Consider the following 18,125-nt stretch of genomic DNA (forward strand, 5'->3'; position numbering starts at 1 on the left):
ATCAGTGTGAGAGTGTTCTGTCACACAAATCAGGGTGCAAGTGTTCTATCCTTGAGCTACAATCCCTAGGTTCCAAAATGGGATTTTAGCAATGTAAAATATGTGCATCTGGTAATGCAGACATTTGTATCTTTATGTTACCATGAATTTCAAATGTAGAAAATATTTATGATGCTGTTGCTTTATAACTTTACACCAGATGTAGTGCAGTACAGGGAAGCTGATTTGCCTTTGATAGACTATATCTGCATTTTCACTATACTCAACATTTAAACTTCCTGCTTTTCACTTAAATAGATATTTATATGAGCGGATTGATGGTAGAGTCAGAGGAAATCTTCGACAAGCAGCCATAGATCGATTTAGTAAACCTGATTCAGATCGATTCGTTTTCCTCCTGTGTACCCGGGCTGGTGGTCTGGGCATCAACCTTACTGCAGCTGATACATGCATAATTTTTGATTCTGATTGGAATCCTCAAAATGACCTCCAGGTAATAAATTTCTTGGCTAACAAGGAAGGTAATTTTAAAAAAAGAAAAAAAAAATCCATGTTATTTTTTTTTGGTGACCCTCATCTTTTGTTTTTTTTTTTTTTTTTTCTTTTTTTTATTTTTTTTTTTCTTTTTTTTTTTAGTTTTTTTTTTTTTTTTTTTATTTTTTTATTATTAGATCTTTCATTTACACTTCAGATACCATCCCGTTTCCCCATTCCCCCCCCCTTAGAAAACCCCTATCCCATGCCCCCTTTTCCTTTTTGCATTTATACATTTTTTTAAGAAATGTTAATCATAGGCTTTATAAGTTTGGTATTGTTCAATCAGAGGTGTAACCCACTACCCAACCTAGATATATCAACTATCTTTGACTGGTGGAGATACATAAACATCTGCTTCCCTGTTTCCCCCCTCTATCTCTCTTTCATCACCTAGCTTCTCCTCTCCTTCTTCTTCTCCTCTTCTTACTCCTTTTCTTCCTCTCAGTACTCCTCCCACCTTAGCTCCTCCTACACATCACCCTTCCTGTTAAAAGGAAACTTTTCTCTCAAAATACAATTAGAGCATAATTATGCCTATTTGTACCAGTGAGGTACAAGATAGTCCTAATACCCAGTCCATCCTTTTGTTGACTAACCAGCACCTCTGTCATCTATCCTAATTCATCTTTTGTTTTTATACAGACTGATTAATGTGTTTCTCTAAGAAACACCTGTGCATAATGAAATTATTTTAATTATCATTTAATGATAATAAAATACACCTTTTAGTGTCTATTAGTAACTTATGAAAATATGTAATACTTGAATACAATATTTGTCATCTTTACAATATGGGGGTAGGCCATGCGTGATTGTGCATGCTTTTTAATCCTAGACTTCTGAGGTTGAAGCCGGGAGATCTCTGAGTCTGAGGCCGGCTTGATCTATATAGCCAGTTCCAGGTCAGTCAAACCATATCATGAGATTTTGCCTCAAAATAAAACAAAACAAAACATAAAATAAAACCCCTCAATAATACAATTAATATATGGGGGGAGTAAATTATGGGCATGATCCCCTAGCTCAGGGAAAGAAGGATTCCCTCTCGGAGGTGATGTCCTAGGCTTGAGTTCCATCTCCACCTCTCCAAACTCTAATTATAACTTACAATAAAAGTAAAATTTCAGAATTTACGTTTTTCCTAATATAATATAAGCATCATATAGTATATGTAAAATTAAGCCATATTACACCTATGTAGAAAATACTGTAGACACTGAAGGCATGAAAGCTATGCCTTTCTATGGACTTCATAAAAAGAAGAATATTAAGAATGTTTGGGGGTCAGGAGATGCTTAGTGGTTAAGATCACTTGCTGTTCTTCAAGTGGGCCCGTGTTTAGTTTTTAATCAACCATATGACATTTTATAATTATCTGTAGTAGTTCATGGGAACCAATGCTCTCTTCTGGCCTTTGAGAATACTAGGCATGTACATGGGACACACACACACACAGAGGCAAAAACATACATACATAAATAAAATAAACAGCAGTAAGAGTGATGAGAGGCTGAGTATGGTTGCACATGTCTTTCATCCCAGCACTATGAGGAAAAGGCAGGCAGAACAGAGTTAAAGGTTAACCTGATCTACACAAGTTCCCAAATAGCCAGGGCTACATAGAACACACCATCTCCACAACAACAAGTGATCAGAAAGGCTCAAAATTTGCTGAAAACACATATTTAGGAAGGGCTATGAAATGAGAAAAAAATATGTGAAATTTGTTTTTTTTTTTTACTCATGTTAGTCTTATTCTGTGATTTGTAGTAATATTTTAAATAGCTATGAAATACAATAAGTTATTAAGAATATACCAAAGTTAATAAAAGATCATTTCTTTTAGATTTACTTACATTATGTGTATGAACATTTGCCTCTGTGTATGAAGGTGTACCATGTGGGTACCTATGCTCTCAAAAGAGAGTGTGGGATCCTGTGGAACTGGAGTTAGGGATTGTTTGTGAGCCATCATGGACCTTGGAAGGTCCTCTACAAGAGCAGCCTGTGCTCCTAACTACAGAGCCATCTCTCCAGCATCAAGATAATATTTTAAATTGCTTGTTTTTGTTCAAAATATCAGAAATGTATCCAAGACTAATGCATAGATTAAATCAATCTCTTCATATAGAAGGACATAGTATTTTTCAATTTCTAGGCTACATAGTATCTCCTCCACACTCATTTTAGTTAGCATACATTATGAATAATGGGCTTCATTGTGGCAGTTTCATACATGGGAATATAAGGTGTATTTTGTGTTTTGGTTGTATTCATCCCCCAGTGTTCTCTGTTGTCTTCCTCCCTCACTGGTACCCTTCATCCTCCAACCAGACCCCTCTATCTTCAATTCTTCCTATTTTGTTTTTTTGTGATCCAATAAATTTAATGGGTGAGGCGTGATCTACAGGATAATAAGCAACTTATCAATAGCTATACCGGAGAAGAAAATATTTCCTCCTCCCCCAGCATCCTTAACTTGCTTAAAATCTTCAGGGAAGAGTGGAGCCTCAGTGAATTGTTTCAAGCAACTTGCATTGTCTGTAGATCCTTGGGGAGGGCTGTAGCTGTCCAAGGTCCTACCACTTCCACTATGTAAATGTTAATGGGCTCTGTCATATGCAAGTCTTCTGCAATAACTGCACCTACTCTGCGTTCATGAGTGCATCAGCCATGTCAAGCACAGAAGACAGTGGTCTGCAACACTGTACTCTGTCCAGAGTTATTAGCTACGAGCACAGCATCAACATTTGCAAAAGTTATCGATTTTAATCTCTCCATTGCATTGTACATGCTAGGCCAGTGCTGTGCCGCTGAGCTATGCTCCTAGCCCATCCATTCCCTTTAGATGAGCAGAATGGGGCTAATGTTTAGGAGATATACTATATATTCTGTAGACTCCTTGAAATAAGGATTGATTCCAAATGTTGAGGTTAGTAGGAAATCAATATATCCCATGGAGCTCCATAGTCTCCTGTCTCCACTTCCCACACTGTAATGACATTAGTGCTTAAAGTCACCCGGGGCTGCAGTCACCTTAGTCCCCAGTTCAGGGTTTTTAAATTCCAGGTTAGATATTCTTTGTCCACATTTTGGGGACCAGGAATGTTCTAAGTTTCAAATATTTTATAAGACTTACAAACTTTTGAGACCTAAGTATAAACATTGAAATTCACTTCTATTTCAAGTACACCCTATATAACACAACTCGAAGGTAATTTTACATAGCATATAAGTGTGAAGTTTGATTGGCCTGTTATACAGGTCAAACATAGATGTTTCCACTTCCCATTTCATAGTTATGCTCAGAAATGTTGAGGTTTTTAAAAAATTTATTGTTATATTTTTATTTATTATCATTATTTTAAAATATTTCTACTTTGAGTTAGTCTGTATCCATGGTTGGCCTGGAACTCACTATGTAGACTAGGCTAGCTCACAGAGGTCTACCTGCCTTCACTTCCCTAGTGTTGGGATCAAAGGCATATGCCATCACACCCCTCATGATTTCTTGTTTATTCTGGACTTGTTTTGTTCTTATTGTTTGTTTGTTTGTTTTGGAAGTGTCAGGTGGGGTAGGAGTGAGCATCCTAGGATTGTAGCCAGGCTGATCTAGAACTCACAGTATAGCCCAGACAGACCTCAAAGTCCTCCTGCTTCAGCCTCCTAAATGCAGAGATAACAGACAGGAAATACCATACTCAGATAGGATTTTGGATTCCTTGGGGTCACCAAACCATATCCCCATGAAAATATAATAATCCAGGCTGGCAAGATGGTCCAGTGGATAAAGATTTGCTGCCAAGCTTACAGCCCAAGTTTAATCCTCAGGACCCACATAGTAGAAAAGAACTCTCTCTCAAAAGTTGTTCTCTGGCCTCTATATGTGACCCTTGCCGTGCCGTTGCCCACATGCACACATACACAGAAAAGCAAATGCACTGATTAACTTAATCTAAAACATAATGACCAGGAAGGAATCTGTAAGGACAGTCTTAAAGTCTAATTTACTACCAATTGTGGGATTGTTCCTCCTCATCATATCAAAAAATTCTCATACACTTTCTTGCTCTCTGTATATAATTTATTTTCAATATATTTTTGGAAGATAATCTATAACTTTTTATTTTCTGTAGGCCCAAGCTCGTTGCCACAGAATTGGTCAGAACAAAGCAGTTAAAGTCTACAGATTAGTGACTCGTAACTCCTATGAGAGAGAGATGTTTGACCGAGCCAGCTTGAAACTGGGCCTCGACAAAGCCGTGTTACAGAGTATGAGCGGAAGAGACAGTAATGTCAGCGGCGTGCGTAGCCTTTTATGTTTTAACGTGGGTTTCTGTGTTACGTTTACTTAATTTTCTCTCAGAACTATCTCACCCATGTTTTGTGTACAAGGAACATCTAACGTTATTCTGTGCACAAGGGCATTTTCAGAATGAAGAGGTGCTTAGTGCTTTTGATTGTTCTGTGTATATAGCTTCAGAACTGCTGGACCTTAAGAATCTTTCCAAGACAGAAATGTTTTACCATCTTCTGAGGACATCTGTATCATGACATAACAGTAGAACTCATGAAGCTTTTCAGTTATTAAAAATTACCAGCTGCTAACACTATCTTTGTGTTTTTATTAATTATGGGTTGTGGATTTGTTTGTCATTGTTGTGGGGTTTCTGCCTTAAGTATTTTGCTTAATATAGAGTCATAGTGTTATAATGCAGATTACTTGGCCCTTAGGCATTGGTTTACTTGAAACCATTTTAGTTAAGTGGTAATCATATCCTTAAAACAATAAAAATATTCAATGCCTTCAATATATTATTTTGGTGAATTTTTTCCTCACATGTGGATCAAGTCCAAAATAAGACATTGCATCTTTTTAGTATTGTATAGGGATAATTCCATATTTCATTTCATGACTTTTAAAATACTATCACTTCTAAAATTTTCTGTTTAGATTCAGCAGCTTTCCAAAAAAGAAATAGAAGACCTGCTTCGAAGAGGTGCATATGGAGCCATTATGGAGGAGGAAGATGAAGGCTCTAAGTTCTGTGAAGAAGACATCGACCAGATTTTACTTCGTCGTACAAAAACTATTACCATTGAATCAGAAGGACGTGGATCAACATTTGCTAAGGTAACAATACACAGTGAGGGTCCGTCAGGGGTCCCTAGGGCGATGGTTCTCAACTGTGGGTCACAACCCCTACAGAGGTCACATTTCAGATATTTTGTATATCAGATATTTACATTATAATTCATAACAGAAAAATTTATAAAGTAGCAAAGAAATAATTTTATGGGTCACCACAACATGAGGTGCTGTATTAATTTTACTGTATTAAAGGGTCACAACATTAGGAAAGTTGAACCACTGCTTTAGAGTAACAGAACTTGTTGAATGAGTTTCTCTGTATCGAAAGAGAATTTATTAGCATGACTTACATGCTGTGGTCCAGCTGATCCAGGAACGGCTGCCTATCAACAGACAGCCAGAGACTCCAGTAGTTCGGTGAGTACATGAGGCTCGATGTCTCACCTGGTCCTCAGTATACACCAGGACCCCAAAGAAGTGGGCTCTGATTCCAGTGAAGAAATGGACTTGTGAAGGGTGAGAGCAAGCAGGCAGAGAGAGAGCTTCCTTCTCTCCTTTCCTTTCTGTAGGCTTCCAGAAAAATGTGTGGCCCAGATTGATCTTCCAACTTCAAGATCCGGGTTAGGAGTGGGTGTTCCCACTGCAAATGATTTAATTTAAAATACAACAACAACAATAAACAACAAAAACAATTCCCCAGAGGTGTTCCCTGCCAGCCATTTGTGTTAACTCAAGATGAGGTCAAGGTAACACCAGAACAGACATCACGGGATCACAGGTCCTAATGCAGAAATGTGGCAGTGGTGTTCACATCTTACGTAACGGAAGTATTTGTATCTCTTGTTTTTCATCTTAGAACATACTAAACTAACTCTAAGAACCATGTGTGGGATTTTGTTTTGCTTTGTTTTGTGAGAGGCTGTCATGTATCCAGACTGGTTTCTGTATGCTAGGCAAGCAGCCTACTCACTGAACCTCACATATATGCATACCCTCCTATACATAGTCCCACCCCCATATACATAAACATGTACATATATATACATACCCTCATATACATAAACATGCACACATATATACATACCCTCATATACATAAACATGCACACATATATACATACCCTCATATACATGGTCCCCCCACATACATACATAAACATACGTACATATATACATACCCTCATATACATAGTCCCACCCGCACACATATATAAACATGCACAAAAAGTTAAACATTTTGTGTTTGTAATTATAAAGTTGAATCATTATATTAACGTCAACATATAAGACAGTCCAAGGTGGTTGCTCAGTCGTTAAAGTGCCTGCTATACAAAACCTGAGTTCGGGTCTCCATGTACTAGATTAGAAAAAACAACAACAAAACAGGGTAAAGTGGCAGACACCTGCAGCCTCCTCAGCTCACAACGAGCCCTGGAGCAGGCTGGTCAGACCTTTGAGTAAAAGGAGAGCACCTATCTCAGCATAAATACACGGTGAAAGTGACCTCTGGCCCCCACATACACACAACACACTCATGCACACACACACACACACACACACACACACACACACACTACATACATGTAACAAAAAACAGATATGTAATTAAAATTTTTAACTATTTATTTGCTCAAGGGGAGCACAAGTGCTATATTGCCAGCCCATAGATTAAATTCTACCATAATTTCTTTTCTTTCTCTATTTCGCTGTTTCTTTTTATTTGTTTCTTTGTGACAGGGTCTTTCTATATAACCCTGGCTGTCCTGGAACTAAGTAGATCAGGCTGGCCTAAAACACAGAGAAATCTGCCTGCCTCTGCCTTCCAAGTGCTGGGATTAATGGCCTGAGGCACCACAGCAGGCTAATTCTACCATACTTTTTTAGTGCTCCTGTAGTATTTTAGTAATTACGCCTTTGACTCACACAGTTTCCTGCTAAAAAGAAGATAATATCCTTGTTTGTTGAAAGCTTTCAAGTTCACCCACAATAGTAACCTGCTTATTTGTATTCCTCAACTACAGCCTGTGTTGGCATTAAAAACCTTTTACCCTAACAAATGCTGTTCTATTTCAGGCCTATATTGGATCACGTCTTAAGTACTTGTACATATGCCAAATTCAAATGTTGTGAACTGTAAATGAAAAGAGATAGTGGTTTACTTTTAAATGTTTTTCCTTTTCAATGTCTAAGTATTTGTAAAACTTCATTGTCTATTTCAGGCAAGTTTTGTAGCATCTGGAAACCGGACAGATATTTCCTTAGATGATCCCAACTTCTGGCAGAAATGGGCTAAGAAAGCAGAACTAGATATCGAGGCCATCAGCGGCAGAGTGAGTGTTTATGAGGGTGTCGCGCTTACATACATATGGGTTTATATTGTGTCATCTAGAAAGTCACCAAGATCTTAAAAGATAATCAGAAAAATATATCTAAAAATTATTCAAACACAAACCATTTAAAAAGAAAAAGAAACATGGGGAAAAGGAAATTGACCGTTCTCTCTTACAAAGATCCAGTTAATACATGTAGAAGACATGAGGGCAATGCAAAATCACCCCTAGCCATAATTATGACAGGTAATTCCTTTGAATTTTAAAATTAATGGGTTGTTTAGTTAAAAAAAAAACAACAATAACAAACAACAACAACAACAACAACAAAAAACAGGACTGGAGAGATGGCTAAGCGTTTGAGAACACTGGCTGCTCTCCCAAAGGTCCTGAGTTCAATTCCCAGCAACCACATACCACATGGTGGCTCACACCCATCTCCAAAGGGATTGGACTCCTTCTCCTGGCATGCAGGTGTACATGCAGACAGACCACTCATATACATAAAATGCCTTTGTAAATATATCTTTAAAAAGGATACAAACTGGATATTTCTGTGTTCTCAATAGATGCCTTCTAAAATGTTAATTAGACAAATAAAATTCTTAGCTTTATATCAGAGACACGTAAGATTATAAGTCTACAAGTAGAGAGCACTGTGTACAACATAGAATACACCAGGACCTGTATTCTCTGATCCCAGTTTCTCCTGCTACTCTGTGTTCTGGAGCTTTCCTAAGCATCTGATAATATTTGGGGCCCCTTGTTTATTTGAAATGATAATCTCCTACCTTGCAAAATTCCAACTCTTTAAAAATTGTTTATATCTTAACTCACAGCCAGCTTTTGTACTCTTCTTGCCTTATAAAACATTACATCCTGAGTAGCATTTTATTTAAAACCCATTTATCTGACTGCCACACTTTGGATTCCTTTTAAGCAGAAATTATCTTACTGATCTTTGTCTCGATAGTACCCACTGTAGAGAAGCAGACACATGAGTTACATTGAATGAGCTAAACTGAATTGGACAGAGGGACCCAGACACTGCCTTGTCTTTACATATTAGCATAATTATTTTGTAAAGAACTAACTGTTTCTAGACATGCAAAATATTCATAATGTTTGACCAGCAATTCAATTCCTGTGCATTTTATTTTTCTTTTGTCTTTGAGATAAACTTAGGTCAAAAAAATTTCTTCCGCATTTATTTTAAAGTTGAAAGCAACCCAAATTAAATTATTCTTCAGCTTTAGGCAAACAAATTGTAAAGTTGAAATCGAGTTTAAAATATATTATGGTTATTATAACAGCACAGTAATGTTTATATGAATGACAGAAAATACCAACTGTTTTTAGTCTACGAATTTAATGACATGAATTATACATGTATCATAACACTTTTAAAGAGTGTTTTTAGTTGACTTGCTGGGGTAGCAGGTCTGATAGCTACTCAGTTTTTCTTTCTACTACTACTTATTGTTTCTGTAATTTAAAAGTTGGTGATTATAAGGCTTATTGTAAATATAATGGTTAAAATTTAATTGTAATATTAAATTTTACAGAACAGCTTAGTTATTGACACCCCAAGAATTAGGAAGCAAACCAGACCCTTTAGTGCCACAAAAGATGAATTGGCTGAATTATCTGAAGCTGAAAGTGAAGGAGAAGAAAAACCCAAACTCCGGAGACCCTGTGACCGGTCCGGTGGCTACGGAAGGACTGAATGCTTCAGAGTGGAGAAAAACCTGCTGGTTTATGGGTAAAAATGTTGAGTTTAGTGTTTGTCATAAGAAATTATATATAGACTTAAATACTCTTATGTACTATATGTAAACTTATATAATACTATTTATAAACTTAAGTATTTTCAGTATTATTAGAATCAATAAAATCTATCTTAAAGTATCCCAAATTTCTCTGTTTATCATGCATTATCTTTCTGTATTTTCAGTGTTTTGAATGAACTGCTCGCATCAAGTTCCTCACTCTTACATGTGCACATTTAATAATATAAAGCAGACAGTCTCCCTCTCTGTCCCTGAGGAAGACATACTCTAAATCACTGTTCCATTCAGCTTTGCTCTACACACAGGAGAAACCATTTGTAAAACTTGATAATGACAGAATTCTTCTATTTTGTGGCCTTTATGCATGAATTATGATTTCGCTCAGACTTAAGTATTAACTGTCCTTTTTAACCAGGTGGGGCCGATGGAGAGAGATCCTGTCTCACGGGCGCTTTAAGCGGCAGCTGAATGAGCACGATGTGGAAGTCATTTGCAGGGCCCTCTTAGCCTACTGCCTCATTCACTACCGAGGGGATGAGAAGATTAAAGGCTTCATATGGGATCTCATCACTCCTACCGAAGATGGCCAGACTCGTGAGCTACAGAATCACTCAGGTAGGTGTCTTTGTTTCGTTTAAAAAAGATCTTGTATAATTAATACTTAATGTACTCTCATGTAAAGTAACACAGATAGTAATGTAATGTTTACACTCAAAAATTAAACTTAAGCATATGCCAGTGTTGTGGATTTGGGTGGGTGGGGGTACTTAGATTACTGTTATATTTGTATCACTTTGCAAACTGTTGGCCTCACCATGAGTCCATGTAGCTGTGTCACATTTCTCACCTTTTTCTTTGTATTCCATGGTCTGGGGGTTTAATAGGTTGGTTGACTTATAGCTCCTTTAATGATCGGCATTGTAGTTGCAGTTTGACACAATTGAAAACAAGCGTCTGTAAGAAGCTCTGTATACTCCTATTTCTCTAATGACTGTATCTGCATCTTTAGTGCCTTAGATATGGTCTTTGGGTCAATCAGACCGACTCCTGGGGTCTTGTAAGCACAGAATTCTCAGGCCTCAGATGTACTGAGTCACAGTCTGTTTTATAACAACCCTTAGGATTGGTATGCTTGTTGGAGTGTGTGAAGCAACAATTATTAGTTCACTGTTCCAGGTGATTGACTGAAATGCTGTCACTGGTATATGATATCAGAATGTTCACTTCTGTATATAATACATTTTTACCATAAAACAATTACATTTTCTATAAAAATGAAAAATTACTGTGCTTTTAAGATTATCTTAGAATTTTGTTCTTCTGAATCACAAAATATTTATTACTTGTCTAGTATATATTCTTTTTCAATTTATATGTGATATGAAAAACAGTACGGAAGATGGTTGAGCACCACAGCTTTATGTTCTAGCTGGGTAACCAGACCTAGGATGCAGATACGTTAATTAAACTGATACAGGTTGTAATACACACTGTGAGATGATGCAGGAGTCATTATACACATCGAAGATAGCCCAGAAGCAAGCATTTGTTTTGGATAAGGAGGTCAGTATAGGAGACAAATTAACTAATTTGAGGAGCTAGCATTTAGGTAAAGGTGAAAAAAAAATACACAAATATGGCTTCACTCTTTTTCTAAAACCCACATATAAAACAAAGAAGGAAATGTAAGGTATTAAGCTTGATCAGCTCTATAGAACAGAAGATGTCACTTTTTCAGAAAATTAATTTTATGACTGGGAATGCTCGGAGGAGCTTGTCTATAAACCAGTGGGTCTCTACTGGAGATGGATGGTCCTGTGCATCTCAGCTTTGAGCACGTTGCTGGTATCTAATGGTAGGTTCTAGGTATGCAGAGACAGTTCCTGCTTGTGAAGAACTATCTGTCCCCAAATAGTAATAGAGCTGAGAAAAAAACCCACTGTAACTAAAGAGATGTGTCTTAGCAAACTGTTGCTTTAATTTATGCTGTAACTGAGACAACCTAGGGAAAATTAACCATCTTTACGGGATGATTTTACATTAGAATGTTCAGTATTAAGAAAAAAACTATTATTCCATTTCCAGACATGTTTTAGGTAAAGGTAACTAATAGATTCATCAATTAAATGATAGCTATCTTTGACTTACATCAAAGTTGAAAAAAATATAGATGAAACGAATTGATCATGCATTAATGGTTCATAATAATAGAACATGGGGATCCGTCATGGCATCCCATTTGCTTTGTATGTGCTTATAGTCCACACTCAAAATACAGGCATGAACCCTCAAACATAGGGAGACTGAGAGGGGAAATAGCAATACAATTTTGAAACATGGAAGCAAAGAGGTGCTGACAACTTTATTAACCTTAAAAGAGTTAAATCTTAGCTTACCAGTAGAAAAAGGCAAAAACTCTGATATGTTTCACACAAGAATCTGTGACACCAGGGACCTCTCAAATGGATATGAAAAGATTCAGACTGTGGTTACAGCTGCTTCAAGGCACTCAGGTCCCTAATATCCTCGGCTCTTACAGTCATATTTAAAACTGACTGACACTTTTCTCTGGAGAGAGGAAAAGATCAATAGGTGTGAGGTGTAATGATCGGAAATAAGTATGTGCACCAGCCAGGTCAATCCTAGGGGAACTAAAGATCGGGCGCAAAGCTAACGATACTGGCTCCACAACCTCCCACAAATGAGCATCCTTTGATCCCCAGTCACAACTCTGCTCATTTTTTCATAATGAAGTGCATTATTTTGAATGCTAAAAGTAATTTTAAAAAATGAAAAAGAAAAAACATTCTTCTAATTTACTCGTTCTATTAACCAACGAGGTAAATAAAATCAGATGAAGTAGCCAAAATTGTATCCTTAGTAATTTTCAAGAATTAAGAGTGAGACAAGTGTGACATCTTGCAGATTAATAACTGTGAGCTCCTCTGGTCACACTGTAGTAATTCACCATGCTGTAGTAAAAGCGACTGAGCTGAGTCAGCACGAGCATCCTACAGAGTCTACAACTAATGAGTAGACTGCAGCAAATAAGGCCTCAAAACAGTTCAGACGTAGAAACAGATGCCAAGTATTTTATAAGCATATGTAGTGTAATACACGAAGAATAAGTGTGAATTCATATATTGCTGGTTTCTGGGACAGACTGAAGAGGACTGTGTGGGCCTCAGTTGTGGGTGATTTCATTTTCTGGAAAACTGAGCAAGTGTGACACGTGATCAACCTGAACAGTGGTGTTCTTTTATTCTTTGAAGAACTTCATATAAACTCTCCAGGACATAAAGATGACCTTAGCTGTCTTAATGCTAAACCATTCCCTGTTATTCATAAAGCAAATTATAGAGAGCATGAGAACAAATATATTTCTCACATCTAGCGAACCAACAGTAAAGGAAGGGGTAGGTTACAGCATCACAGGACACCAAAGTGAGTGCTGTCTGTATTTGTGAAACTGACTTAGTTTTTTATAAGTGTTTGAGTTGTAATTGCATCAGTACTATTTCCATTAATATGCTAAAGACCTCTGTGTAACCTGCAGAAACTCCAGAAAGTCTCCAGCAACCTTCTGCGTTGGAAACCTCTTTTAAATCATATCTTTTTCTACCAGGTATTTCTGATTTCAATTGTACTTTCTATCTTAACAGGCCTATCTGCTCCTGTGCCCCGGGGCCGAAAAGGGAAGAAAGTAAAGACTCAAACAAGCTCCTTTGATATCCAGAAAGCAGAGTGGCTTCGGAAGTATAACCCAGAGCAGCTCCTGCAAGATGACGGCTACAAGAAACACATAAAGCACCACTGCAACAAGTAGGTCGTGGGCACCTTTGAAACATATGTTCCTGAGTGTGCTGATACTGAGTCTAGTGAGAGCACAGTCTCTAAACTCACTAAAGTTAATCTCCAGATAAACTTGTCTTGTCCTTTGGCATTTAATAATGACCATTGTGGAGATTTTTTAGTATCTTTTGTGTAGCATCAGTATTGAGGGTCATTTGATCATATGCAATCATTATTATTAAAAGACTCTATAAGCAATGGGTAGTTCACACACCTGTTCTCTGTCTGGAGCTTGGAAGGCAATGATGGGAGACTTTACCCATGAGTTCATGGCAAGCATTTTCTACTCAGCAAATTCCAGGCCAGACAAAGCTGCATAGCAAATCCTCTCAAACAGACAGACAAACAGACCAGAAGATTAGCAGGTTCTATAGATAATCTCTTCCTTGACGTTTTGTTCCTTTAGTGACTAGCAGCTTTGTCTCCTGTGGTTGGTTGGTTGATTGATTTGTTTGTTTGTTTAGCTATCTGTTTATCTATTTATAGAGTGCTGCTTCGTGTAAGGATGCTTTACTATCTAAAGCAAGAAGTCATTGGAAACGAGAGTCAAAAAGTCTTTGAAGGAGTTGATGCAAGGTAACTTAAATGTTTTAATAACACAGTGAAGCCAGAATTATACAGTGACAGAAAAATCACAAAGTCAGTGGGCTAAAGCCCCCTGGCCAGAGGGCTCTGACCCCAGCCTCTTCTCTGTTCCTCTCATTCTTGTTTTGTTATAAAATGCAGTAACAAATGTGGGAGTAGTAATGTGAAGAATTGTCCATAGTCAGAATGGAATTCAGGTAGAAACCCATGAAATAGACGGTTAACCCATTTCTTCAGAAAAGTCTGGGTTATTTTGTTTTCTTTGTGTTGTTGGGAAACCCAGGGTGCTTGCTTGTGCATGCCAGGCATGCTTTACCACTTGTCTACACCTCTAGCCTGGGACCTATTTTGAATACTTTCAGGCACTGTGCAACACTGAAGACAAAGAGAAAATGAGTATTCATCCTTAAGTGGTTTATTGTATCAGTGAACAGAAATGAGACTATACTTTTCATGCATGGATAAGATGCCCAGGAAGTGCCAGTAGGAACCATTTCTGGGTTCATCTTGCTTCTTTACTCCATACGGTGTGTTTCCATCTCTCTAGTCTCTGCAGCATCTGCTTTAAACTTGTACACACCTTAACCACCCACTCAGCCCCACATTCCCAGGAAGTAAATGTAAACAAGCCATCAAGTGGCAGTAACCTCAGCTTCCCTGTGCTCATTTTTTTCTTGTTTTCTTCTAATACAGCGGCCACATGAGACCCTAGCAGCACCCTGGGCTCCTGGCTCCTGGGCTCTTGATCTGTTGCTGTTGTACAGTCACACATGCTCTATAGGCTCCATCCATCCTGTCATCCCTGTCAGTGTGACTTTGATCACTGCTTGGCCTTCCTGACTCATTTAAAGCTTGGGAACTTGGCCTTAGACCTCTCTGACCTCACCGTGGTGTCTTCGCACCCACAGTCACTAGATGTCACCTTCTCGTGTCCCTCCCTTTCACCCACAGTCACTAGACGTCACCTTCTTGTGTCCCTCCCTTTTTTCTTTATTTTTAGTTTTATTCCCTAAGATACTAAATTCCTCAGCCCCATTGCTTGCCTGTCTCACTGTTTCATATACCTAGTGTAACGTCAGGTTTGGGGAAACTACGTTATCTACCTACTTCCTGCCTTTCTCTAAGCACCTGAACATAGCTAGAAAAAAACCCATAATGGGAAATGGATTTATTTCAAATCCATGAATATTCAAAATTAAATGAAATGAACAGACTGTTTAACCACACTGGGTTGGAGACTTCTTTTCTTCCTTACTTGTTTCCTCAAAGCACCCTTCCACCTCACCAACAATGTCTAAAAATGACCCTGTGACATATTTCATAGAAGAAAACAACCAGTCAAGATGGGCCTGCATCCATGCCTGCCTGCCTGCCCCCCAGATGACAGTAGACATGCCTCTCCTTCGCCAGTTCTCGGCCTTGGATCCCTTGTCTGATGTCCGTTTCAGAGCCTTACTTCTGTAGTAGCCTTGCTCTCCTGGGCCCTTCCCTTCTTCACTCCCGTCCTCCCTCTCAAGTGCACATGTGTTCATGTTACTCACTCACCATACAAAGGAGAAAAACTTCCCCCATAATACGTATTTCTGTTGTAATGCTTCCCCTCTCAGCAGACTCCTGGATTTTCTGTTTCTACTTCTTTGTTTGCACTTTTTTTTATCAGTCTGTTCTAGCTGATCTTTCCTTTCCATGATTGCACAAAAATATTTCTTAGCATAGACAGTGACCACAGCTGTCAATCTTCCTTCCTTCCTTTTTCTTTCTTTCTTTTTTGCTCTTTCTCTTTTTTTGCTTCTTCAATTGTTGTCTTTCATGGGTATCCATGCTACTTCCTATACCCACCAATTCTTTCCTTCCATTCCCATATGTAAGAATTCTCCATCATACTGAATCCTGCTTGTTGCTGTGATTCTTGCATCTTCTTTCTCTGTCATGAAAGAGAACTAACCTCTCAGCTCCATGAAAAATGGGCCAACATGGGTGCCTTCCCTCTGGTCTCTAAATCTCTAGTCTACCTCAATTCTCTTTTTACACTTCTGCTGAGACCTACTCAGTGAGCATTCTTGTCCCCACAATCTCTCTACATTCTGCTCTTCAAAGAGCAGCTAGAGTGATTTTTTTTTTCAAAGCAATGTTACATCTCTTCAAAATGTCCTCCTAAAGCAGAATCTAGGTTCTAAGAACCTAAGATAGCCCCACACACTTCTCTGACTCCCTCACTCTGTCCCTTACTCCAGTTCCATCCACTCTGCTGTTTCTGTTCATCCAACAGGTCAAGCTCACACTGTGTTGTTCTAGTCTGAATACGCTTTGTCCAGATCTCCCAAAGAGCAGTCCATGCTTGTGGCTCCAGAGTTTGCTCAGCAGTTACGTACACTGTTCTTTCAGAACACCCAAGGTTAGACTCTTGCCCTTGCAGAGCAGCTCATAGCATTCCAATTCCAGTTTCAGGGGATCTGACACTTTCTTCTGGCCACCAAGAGCACACAAGTGGGACATAGACAAACACGCAAGCAAAGCACCATACACATAAAACTGAAATTACAAAAAGAGAGCTTTCCATTTATTCAATTCAAAGTTCAACAGAACTGCTGTCCTCTCAAGTAGGTCTTCCTGCCGTCTAAAGTACATCCAGTCATTTATTTTAATGTCTCTTAATTCCTCTGCTATTCAAAACTTTTTCTTTCATTGTAATTTAAGTGCTGTCTTATTGATCATTGTATTCTCATACATTATCATCTATGGCTCGGACTACCGATTTCTGTAGAGCCCTTGCCTATCACATGAGGACCTGGGTTCAATCCAGAGCATTCTCCTCCCCAAGTAGAATGGAGAATCTTAAACTATCAAGTACTCAATAAATCCTTGCTGACTAATTGCCTTTTTTCTTCTGGCTGTGACTGACCTATTGACCTACTTTGGGTTTCCTAGTCAATGTTCTCTTGATTATTCATTTTCATTTTTTAAAAATAAATCTACTTTTTGGATTTTATCAAGTTCACGTCTCTTCTGCCTTAAACACAAATTTGTACATGAAATGCATTACTTTTGAACACAGTGTCTCTTCTACCATGTTAATACTCTCTTTGATGTCATAGACTAACTTCTTTATGTCAGGAACTTGGTCATGTTAATTTCTCAGCCAGGAAGCAGAGAGTAGTGAGCACCTGCACTCATCTCAGGTTCTTCTCTACAGCTTAGGGTCCAGGCCTAGGGAATGGTGAGTGAGTAGCTTTCCCTCTCTGTTAACCTAATTTAAATAACCCCACAGGCTCCTCTCCGGGTCATTCTCGAGTTCACCAACTTGCTATTAGAGACTAACACATCACTCACCACTTAGCTTTCATTGTTTGGGGTTGTCATCTTGGTGGCTTAACTTTATTTCTATTCTAATGTTTTCAGATCTCTATCTCAAATCTGTGCCTCTTACTTTAGAATTACATTTTCACACTTGCCATGATTGATTACTCGTGATTAGAACATTTTCTTTCTGTCTTTTTTCTACTTGGCTCCTTCTTTTCCTCAGTTCTATGGACTAAGCCTATCTTTCTGTTCTCCAGGTCTGTGTTGGGCCACAGACTCTAATACTGAATCATTCCATTGATCATAAATTCTTGCAGGTGCCTTTTTACAAAGGCAAGTTTAAATTCGTTGCAGTTATTAGTACTAAACATATTTTGAATGGAAGATTTAACCTAGGAAGTTTTAAAGGTCTTGTTCAGGAAGTATCACATCATTTTCAAGGACAGAAGTCAATCACTCGGGAGGCTGCTGCAGAATGAACAAGTTTCCTGTCTGCCTGATGTGCATAGCGAATTCTCATCAGCCCAGCCTCTATACATAACACAGCCTTTAAAAAACAAACACAACATAATACAGAACCAGCAAAACCAACAACAGATGCAAGTCTGTCTAGTCTCCCTTCTGCTAACAGTTTACAAAC

General features: G+C 38.3%; 1 protein-coding gene across 17 annotated transcripts in view; it reads left to right on the plus strand.

Moving 5' to 3' along the window:
- The window catches only part of Chd9 (chromodomain helicase DNA binding protein 9), a 214,173-nt gene that overhangs the window by 162,540 nt on the left and 33,508 nt on the right, over window positions 1-18,125 (plus strand). For 11 of the 17 annotated variants that reach the window (XM_076915591.1, XM_076915599.1, XM_076915600.1 and 8 more), the window contains 8 exons: window positions 298-493; window positions 4,674-4,865; window positions 5,492-5,671; window positions 7,848-7,958; window positions 9,524-9,720; window positions 10,164-10,363; window positions 13,411-13,570; window positions 14,087-14,176. In XM_076915591.1, the coding sequence (XP_076771706.1) occupies window positions 298-493; window positions 4,674-4,865; window positions 5,492-5,671; window positions 7,848-7,958; window positions 9,524-9,720; window positions 10,164-10,363; window positions 13,411-13,570; window positions 14,087-14,176 (1,326 nt within the window). The remainder of the gene's footprint in view (window positions 1-297; window positions 494-4,673; window positions 4,866-5,491; window positions 5,672-7,847; window positions 7,959-9,523; window positions 9,721-10,163; window positions 10,364-13,410; window positions 13,571-14,086; window positions 14,177-18,125) is intronic. The other 6 variants (XM_076915602.1, XM_076915598.1, XM_034522494.2 and 3 more) reach the window with 1 other exon arrangement.

Source organism: Arvicanthis niloticus, chromosome 18 (assembly GCF_011762505.2).
Source record: "Arvicanthis niloticus isolate mArvNil1 chromosome 18, mArvNil1.pat.X, whole genome shotgun sequence".
Taxonomy (NCBI): Eukaryota; Metazoa; Chordata; class Mammalia; order Rodentia; family Muridae; genus Arvicanthis; species Arvicanthis niloticus.